Consider the following 10,000-nt stretch of genomic DNA (forward strand, 5'->3'; position numbering starts at 1 on the left):
CAGCAGGGAACATGAAATGTTCTTTTGGTTACAGATCTTTTAGTGTAGCTTCTAGCAGGAGATCATGAGATGGGCTTCTGCTTTTAGCCTTTAGCTCTTAAATTACTTTATTATTGTTAAATTTAGTTTATGTATATATTCAGTATATTTCAATGTATTGTAATGCGCTTTTTACCATTGTATGTTAAAAAGCGCAATATAAGTTAATATTTACATCAATTTTACATTAATTTGCACAATTTGCTTACGTTGTTTTTGCTATTTTTGTCTTCGTGTGACAATAACGTCATCCTGATTGGCCATTCTAAACAGTGGGTGCAGAGCCGGAGAACTAGTGGAGTTCTAAAAATAGAAAAATACTCGGAAAGGTTGGCTCATAGGGCTTGGGAGAGGCAAGCTCCTACTCGTGGGTTCCTGCCTGCAAACTGCAACCTGCACTTCACACCCTCCGTTGGTCAATTTGTATTTTATGATAACACTGATTTCCAATTTGGATGATAACTAGACGACGCTTGTGTAAATTGCTGTCGAGGGTTTAGTGTCTAAAAAAACTGCAGTTATGCTGCGGTTGGTTTTATCAATCTGATAAGTTAATAGAGATGACTTAACTAAGTTAATTAAGTTCATGATAAGTCCGACATTCGACCGTATTTGGATCGACCAACACGCTCTATCCGTCTGAGACGGACGGATAAAACATGTGAAAATGGAGTCTGAGACAAACGTCACTGTTGGGACCGTGCCGACCTGGGCACTAGTAGTACATGTACTCAATCCGAAATCCTCTCCGGTTTTCATTCGATTTTAAGTCTATAATTAAGAAGATGTTTTGTTTTATACTTTTATTCATCCTACTTGATTATTTAAAAGGGTGGTTCATTACCAATACTACACAGTTCTGTGAAAAGGTAAGAGTCATTTTCAACTGTTCGGATCGATACAAGTTCACATTATATATAACTCCCTCCTTTTTCTAAGGAAGGAAGGTTTTCTTGCCGAAGACGCGGTCAATAGACATCAACTATTCGAAATTATATGGATATGTTTCCGCTTCTGAAGCTTCGGTTGAAGATTCTGAATGATGTAAAATCAGTCGATCAGTGACAAAGCGGAAGGCAGCCGAAAGACCGCTACACGCAGAAGCGGATTCGTACCGGTTTCCATCGCTTTACGCAAATCAGTCAGATTTTTCGTAAGAACTATACCTTTTTTTTTTAATAAGAGTAAATTTCCAAGTTGAAATCTCAAAAATGGTCTGACCAATTTTTTTTTCTTTGTCAATTTTCGGACACAGACACTCCCTGGTTGTGTTATTTTTCACTTCACTTCACCCATGGAGGATGAAACTAGCCCGGCAATATCCTGTCTGATTAAAATTTAATCTGACAGGATTGTTGACTGATGAATGTCTCAGAAACACGGGAAAGGGGAATTCAGAGAGTTAAAACCCAAAAAATGTTCGGGAGAGCATGCCCCCTGACCTCTCAAAAGGTTTTTCGTTGATTTGGAAACCGGCCATTTTTTATCCTAGATCCGCCCTTGACACGGACAGCTCAAATGTTTTAATGAACAGCTTGTCTTTTTTTTTTTTTTTTTTTCACGTTTTTAAATGAAAGCTTGTTTCCGAGGCAATTTTCATAGTCCTATTTTTATTTTTAAGCTTGTAGGTGCCGACATCCGAGTTCTTGAAAATCCGACAACAAAGTTGTGAAAATCCGACATCCGAGTTGTTGAAAATCCGACATCCTACTTGTAAAAATCTGACATCCGACTTGTTGAAAATCCGACATCCGCCTTGTTAAAAATCCGACATCCGACTTGCTTAAAATGTGACATCCGACTTGTGAAGATCCAACATCCGACTTGTTGAAAATCCGACGTCCGGCTTGTACAAATCCGACATCTGGAGTTGTGAAAAATCTGAAAATCTAAACATCCGGCGGGTTGCAGCCGGATTCTAGAAGCTCGGTCTCCTTATTTTGGGTTTTGTCGTTACAGATCGATGATTATGAAACCTTCAATTCACAGTTTTGCTTTAACGAGTATGTCTTTGAGAGTTTTTCTTTCCTTGTATTAAATGTAATGATGGTAAAAAGTATGCCGTTTAGTTTTTCCCTTTTATCGGGATCTTGTGCTGCTGCATTAGATGAGGAATATGTTTCCACATAGTTTATGGCAACTTCTAATATATAGGGTGTTTTTCAGTGGTTTTTCGTATTCTTCTCATAAGATTATTAACCTTCACGTGTTATTTATACGATCCTTGGGTGTAATTAGGATTTGTTTGTGACTTACTGACGCGTCCTCAATAAACTTTCACATTGAAACTCGGGCTTTTGTGACAAAATAGGAGGTTTCTTGAATACGTTTACCAGTAATCGCTGATTTTGCATCAGCATTGTTTTAATATTTGACATTGCTTGGTTATAGCGGAGCTCCGCGAGCACCTTCGGCGCGCGCGCGGAGCATGCGAGAAATTTTGGCTTTATAGCCATGACGTCATCAACCGTCCGTACGTCCATCCCTCCATGTATGCCAATGTGACCAGTATCCATGTTTTGATCAATTGACACCTGTCAAAACAAGATATCCGCTGACCAGTATCACGTTGCTATGTCGCGGGCTCAAGCTTATAGCTCACCGCGGTCAGCTTTTTTAAGTCGACCGCTGACCAGGAACTGGTTGTTGAATGGATTGCAGGCTCGACCCAGGTTAACTCACGTAAACATAAGTGAAGCTTCGTTTTTCACGCGCTTTCTGTGGCTCGACGCGGCTACACGGCCATACTTCGTCAACTATAGTTCTTACACAGTCAACGGTTTTTGTGTTCAGGTGGAAAACGGTTTGGAAAATGTTTTCTTTCTGCATTTTTCGCTGGTGTCAATCCAGTTTGACATATCATGATAGTTGTGGTCCACACTGGCGGCTACGAAGCTATTCAAGTCAAGCATCGGAGGGATATCAACTTAAAGCTGAGTGTTTATTTTTAATTTGCTTAGAGCTGCTTTTTTTTCTGTATTGCAATGTTTGGCATATCTTTAGAACCTCTGATAAGGTTACATGATGCCTGGAGGAGCTATGACTAGAACAGAAAGAAAGGAGAGCGAAAGAGAACGACAACGACAAAACAGAATACCAGTACTAGCTCATTCTTTCCTTGGGCACTAAACCGTTTGTTATTTTCAAAAAGTGGTTTAATCGGTTTTTCCTTTGTTCAGGAATGAAAAGCGAAATTTTTATTGTCAACTGGAATCAAATTAACAATTATCTTTTGAACATAAAGAAAAAGTTGATTTGCTTGCTTTTTTGTTTTTCTTTAAAATGCGAGCGAACGATTGCTTTTTAATCCGTTTGCCCTACTGGTTTTCGATGTGCCTCGACAATGACAAGAAAATTTTGCCCTTATGTTATAAACACGTAATCGCAATGAGTTCTCGTAAAATTAGGGGGAAATCTCACTAGCTTGCGTTTTCAGAAGTTTTTTTCAAGCACCTAAACGTAATTTAAGTGTTGGAGCGGATCTTGTTTGAAGTTCGTCCCTTCTTGGTTGCATTGCCGTATTTTGCCGATTCTTGTTCCAAGCCTTGTTTTAATGAAATACCCAAAAATGTGATCTCGTTTTCAGAGATAAAGTGGAATAAAGTACAATTAGTAAAACTCTTTTTTTTTTACCTTGAATAGAACTGAAAAAGGTTTTTTATGGCTTCTAATTTTGGCGTGATTCCTATTCGCTGGCTATTGACAGTTGATTCTGAAATGGCTCTTTCAGGCTTTTCCATTTGCTCGCTGAGGGTGTGCTTGTTTCCTTTTAAAACTCATGCGGCGCAAGAAAAATTCACTGCCAAACTGGTGAATTGCAAAGTAAATTTTACTCGAAAAATCGATATCGTACTCATGGCTTCGGGATTCATGCGATATCGGTTTTTAGCGAAAAATTTACCGTGGAATTCACTAGTTAGGCAACGAATTTTAGAAGAAAAGCAAAGAAATAGAGGATATTTCATGGCCGCGCGGGGATACGAATTTTATCTTCGAGTGCTGAAAGTATGAGTAAGCGAAGCGAACGAGTGAGAGATACCTTCAGCCAAGTAATGTTCTGTTTATTATATAGATATTGATGAAATGTCCAGATTTAAAACAACTTGTTTTATTCATTTTCGAAATGATGAAAAAGTGGTCACCAACCGCTAAAACACACATGTTGTGTAACATGAAACAAGATATGAAAGTTATGAAAAACAAATCATGATAATGTAAAATTTTGCAATAAAAATGTTAATATAGTAGAGAAGAATTATATTAAAGCGCAAAAGTACCTTACAATAAAGAGGAAGCTCGAGTTTTATTGGCTAATCGTGTTCGTTACCATGTCGACAGCTATATTCTCACATGAGAAATATATATAAAAATGATATGTTCACTGCGCGCGGTGAAGATATGATTTTTAAGTAAAAGGAAAAATCCTGGTATTTCATCAGTATCTACATAATAAAATGATTTAATTATTAAAGCAGCAACCGGAAACATCGAAACTAGGACAATTCAAAACCTTTTATTTTCACTAACCCTACAGGCAGTAAGAATAAATAACCAGGGAACTCCACTTTTAGGCTTGGCTAAATCTATATATTACTTTGTGACAAATGGTAGTATTTTCTCGCTAGTTGACTTTTCTTAAGTGCCGACTGCCTTCGAGAAATATTGATGTTTTGGATAGCCTCGCTCTTCAAGGCGGGCTTTCAATCGACATAGTGCGTCCTGAAGAGTTTGTTCGGAGGAGCTTAATGGTCTCTCCCTTAAGAAAACCCTTCTTGGCACCTGGCGGGTGACAATAGGTAAAATGCGTGTATTGGATGGTTTCAGTCGGCTTGTGGTTTGTCTTGATATCGTAAATACATTCTCTTTTCGAATCATTCTCCTTGTATACTGTTGTGTCTAGGAAAGTGTTCTCCGACCTTCTCTGCAAACTTTATTGAAGAAATAGAAAACATGTACCGACACGAATGAAAGTTGGGAGAACGAGAAATGCTGTGGGAACACGAGCCGCAGGAGAGTGTTTCCACAGCTTTTTCGAGTGCTCCCAAACTTTCACGAGTGTTTCTATAACTCGATAGAAACACGGAGTACATGTTTTCTATTTCTTTTAGAAAACAAGGCGACGAGAAAAAGGAAAAAAACTTGTTAACTCTAATTACCAAAATGTAAATTATCTTTGCTCGCGCTATCAATACGTCAACAGCTCGTGCTAGTTCTGTGTCTCCATCGAGTTATAGAAACACGATTTTTAACCAATCAGCGCGCGTATTTTCTTAGGACTGTTCTCTAAAGTTAGGTAGAAGTACATAGCTTGCACAATGAACAGGTTGATTTTCAACAACTCGGATGGCACCTACCAGCTTCCCTACTACTAATTGTGTTATGCACGACTATGCGTCAGTGCGAACTTTTATGTTGTGAAATGTAATTTAACCAGTTGTGAACAATCATTAAAGGTTGTAGTTAGTTTTGATGATATAACCGGCGTACGAAGACACTTTACATTGGCAACGAGGATAATTTTGATTTCTCTTAACGATCGGGTAAAGCGGCGAAGACATTAGGATGCCGGGAGGAGGAGACGATACAGCGTTGGCGAGCAATGACGAGGGATCTGGTGGAGTGTTAGTGAGTGATGCTTTCTGAAGATGTTGGTTCCCTAGCGGGTCTGGCCACGTGCTGGGAAGCTCTTATCTCCCGCGAAATGTCCTTCCCGGCCGCAATCAAAACAAATTTCCGGCCTCTTGCCTCCTTTTGCGCCACGAGCAGTGCAAGCGCCACTCACTATACTCGCATCAAATTCAAATCTCCCAGGGTTAAGATTCTTTGTGTACTGTGTTTGCATTAATGACTAACATAGCATTCATTTTATTGATTTTCCAAGAGGGTTTGAACTGGGTACAACTTACATTGAATCAGCCGATTTATTTAATTGACCCATAGAATACTGAAGAATTATTAGGCCTAGGCTAGATTAATAATTTTAAGCCTAAGCTTGGATTTAAAATAGACCTTATTCATAAATGGCGGTCACAATTATAATTCTTTTGTCCAAGTGCAAATTAGCCTACCAAGCCTCATGTTAGAGCAAGAATTCTTTTCAATTAACAGTATGATATAGAGGCTTGGTAGGCTAATTTGCACTTGGACAAAAGAATCATAAATTGACCGCCATTTATGAATAAGGTCTATGTTTAGCTTTGGCGTGAAGTTTGGAAAACTACCTTTGCAGTGTAATATTGTTTGTTGGCGTTCGATAACACAGCATTATCAAATAGTGTTTAAAATATTGTTTCTGAGCAGCTAGCGGTGCGGTGGTCAAGTGGTTAGGTGACGGGTTAATAATGAACATTCCCAGGTTCGAGTCCTACTTCCATACACTTGAGTTGTCCTTTTAAAAATATATGACCATTTCCCATAATCCATATCAAGCTTTCAGTCTTCTAAATTAACGATAATAGTAAAGTCAGAGCAAATCAAGAATTAACGATAATCGTTAATTTAAGGTAGAAAGTGGATTGATTTAAACACACGGGAGTAAATTGATGGTTTCTCCGTTTTGTTTGGCACCGAGTGGCATGGTGATGTCTAGTTATATATTTTGTAACGCTTCGCTAATGACAATGGAGTATGTTCAGATTCGTGTTAATTGTAGAAGTACTTTAGGCATGCTCGCAGGTATGTTGAACCCCTAGAGGTTTTCTAGGTTACTTAAGATTTTGTAAGTTATACAAGAGCCACTCGAAGGAATCTCTTTCAACTTTGACTTTATTTGCTTATTCACTTATGTAATTTTCTCTTTGGTATGTTGAAAACGCTCGCTGTGTCAATAAACGAGATGCCCGCCCTCTGATGCTGTGTTTATGTTTATTAAAGATTAGTTACAAAATATTTTATAATCGTTTCAGGGTGATTAGAGTATAACTTGGCTTTGCCGCTTCGCGGCCGATCACTCCAGCGGCAAAACCACAACTTTACTTGCGCAAGTTTAAATAATCCCGTAAAAAAACATCGCCCACCACCTACGCAGTCTTAAGCTCCTTATCACTCATCAGTGCTTTGCGGCAAAACACAAGACTAAACGAAAACAACTTTTATCAATCGTCTCTCTTCATTTCTTTTATTATCCATAGTCTAGATATTTACACATGATGAACTGTAGGGAGGGGAGGTTTGTTGGGACTGATCTACAGTCAAATCAATAAAAATATATAAAGTTACATCTTCTTTAACTATCAAATTGCCCGACAAAAAAGAGACAAGTGAATAGTTATGAGGAATGTTATAAATCTGTAATACCTGTCTTGAAAATGTGAAATAAATAAGACAGTTCACATTTAACTCAACTTGATATTTTATTGAAGGGAAAAATTAAAGAAATAAAAATAATATTTTCATTTGATCCTTAGTACGAGAATAAATCGATTAAGTGTGTAAAGGTATTTTGTTATTGTTTTGATTTGAATTGCTATGTTTCGTTTCGTGATTGGCTAAAGAAAAAAAAAAACTCACAGCCAAACTTAAACCGTTTTGCTTTCCTTCAGCATAAATTACAATGTCAAGGTTTTTCCGACGGGCAAAATTCAAACCACGGCTAATATTATTATTTTATTATAACTGCTCACTTCTTTTTTTTTTAATTTCTCTCTCCTTTCTTCTATTTCTTTTGTTTCGTGCACAATGACTCGCTTCATTCATATATTCTTTCTGCTATTTCACTTTCTTTTATCATGTGAACTTCTTTTATTTATTTAACTTCGTTATTAAACTTACCGGCGCAACCCGGCTCGCTTAGCTCTACCTTATCATGGGCTCTTGGCTCTGCTCTCTCTGTGCGGGTTCCGCAGGATTACCATTCTAATATATTCAAAAACTAATAAAACGTTGTTGTTGTTGTTAAGCGTTAATCGGTTCTTGAACAACATGGCCCAGGATTGCACGAGAACAGGAACCCATGAGTAGGTGCTTGCTTCTCCCATACAAGCCCTATGAGTCGATCTTCGTGCGTATCTTTCTATATTCTGAACTGTTTTTCGGCTCTGCACACACCGTTTACAATGGCCAATCAGAATAAAGTTATTGTCAAACAAAGACAAAAATCGCACAAACAAATGTATGCAAATTGTGCAAATCGATATAAATGCGAGTCTCCCGCTGAAGGTTTAGTCAGTTTAGTTCTTAAAATAGAAAGATACGCGCACAGGTTGACTCGAGTATACAGTGCATGGGGAGACTCAAGAATAAGCCCGACGCTGTGCATGTTAAACGTCACAAAGTGTCTACACCCATTCTCTTCAAATGAACATCGCGTATCTCCAAAGAAGCGTCACACAAATGGTGACCCGAACTCGAGCACTAACCAAACAATAACCCGGGGAGACGTAGTGTTGTATCGCATAAGGCGCACGAAAACTCATTAAAGATATGTGATTTCGTTATGGTTAGCTCATGTGATAGTCTACGTCTGCTTTGATTGGCCAAAGTCGTTTCCTTTCTTGGGTTTCACGGTGCCCAAATAGTAACGGAGTTTCTGTTATTTCCGTTACAAAGGTGCTGTATAGTTGGTGCCGTGAGATTATAAGATCGAAGGTCAGATAAAAATACATTGACTGGGTACGTGTTCATACATTAATGTAAGAGTCTGTTTTTTCCCGGCTCAACGGGCCCATACTGTGCCATTCTTACTATGTGTGCGCGCAATCACGCCAGTTCTCTCCAGATAATGTTAAAAACAAAATCTTTCCTAAACGAAAAGCTTCTTTATATAAATAGACGTTTAACAGACCTTACAAGTTCCTCAATGTTGTCTGTACTATAACGTAACTTCTTTCACGACAATTGGCTCATAAATCACTTGAAGAATAAATCCATGCAGCCGAAATAGATGCAAACTTCAAACTTCCGGTTTGACAAGTTTCACAAATTCTGTGCAAAAGGATACGACAGCATAAGATTTAGCAAGCATAACAAACACGAGAAAAAACATTAGTACGCATAGCCAAAAGCGTCTTTACCTTCAAACGTTATTTTCCTCTTTCTGCTGTCTTGGTGATCCTGTAAAATTTCGTTGATGTCTTGTTCTGGAATGGTCTCTCCCATGTGACGCATCACATATCGAATTTCATTAGAGAATATGTAACCTTTGTCATCACCGTCAAACGTTCTGAAAGCTTCGAGGAGTTCTTCCTGGTCAAGCGTGTTATTGTTCTGGTTGATCATCATGTTAACAAATTCGCCAAAATCCACCACACCATTTCCTGTAAATAATGAAGACAATTTATGATCTCACTAGCTGTCAGCTTTTCAGTGGCAGAACAACAGCCAATACAATGTTTTCAATATTATTAAAGCTGGTTTAATCATACTGCTTGCTACTTGCGCAAGATTACTCGTATCAACAACTGGACAGATGAGTTTATTTAACTACATAACAAAGAGCTATTCACTTACGAGATCAGAAGCTAACAAATATTTGCTAACAAATAATTGCGTATGAGAAGAGTTTCAGTGCCCGGAAAGAATGAATCTTCCGAGGGCTGAAACTCTATTCAAACAAGTTGTTGAAACCCCATTCGCAAACTAAAAGGGCCGCTGTTTATCTGCTTTTGAACACTATAGCATGGCTGCAGTGTTTTGATCTTTGGGACAACTCTGCCACACACCTTATATCAAGATGGCCCTTGAGCAAACTTTGAAAAAAAAGCAACACCAAAAGGAATATTAGGTTAGTGGTAACAATATATGTATCAGACATACAGAAAACTCTGCGAAGGATATATTTTCATGTTTTACCAGTTTTAAATTGAAGTTTGAACCTTAACGTCACAATGAAGCAAATCGAAAGATGAAAACACTAAATATGGATAGAATAGAATCGGTTTAAAGAGAGCCCTCCGTATTATTTACCCCTCAAGTCAAGTTATGAAGAGGCCCTTAATGCATTTAAATTATCCACCCTCAAATC

The 10,000-nt window shown here is 38.2% G+C and overlaps 1 protein-coding gene across 2 annotated transcripts in view; it reads right to left on the reverse strand.

Moving 5' to 3' along the window:
• Positions 1-7,146: 7,146 nt before the first annotated feature.
• The window catches only part of LOC138060484 (calmodulin-like), a 15,665-nt gene continuing 12,811 nt past the window's right edge, over positions 7,147-10,000 (reverse strand). For both annotated transcript variants that reach the window (XM_068906278.1, XM_068906277.1), the window contains exons 4-5: positions 9,051-9,293; positions 7,147-8,961 (exon numbers count right to left, since the gene is read on the reverse strand). In XM_068906278.1, the coding sequence (XP_068762379.1) occupies positions 8,930-8,961; positions 9,051-9,293 (275 nt within the window). In that variant the 3' untranslated portion in view covers positions 7,147-8,929. The remainder of the gene's footprint in view (positions 8,962-9,050; positions 9,294-10,000) is intronic.

This window comes from Montipora capricornis, chromosome 8 (genome assembly GCF_036669925.1).
Source record: "Montipora capricornis isolate CH-2021 chromosome 8, ASM3666992v2, whole genome shotgun sequence".
Classification (NCBI taxonomy): domain Eukaryota; kingdom Metazoa; phylum Cnidaria; class Anthozoa; order Scleractinia; family Acroporidae; genus Montipora; species Montipora capricornis.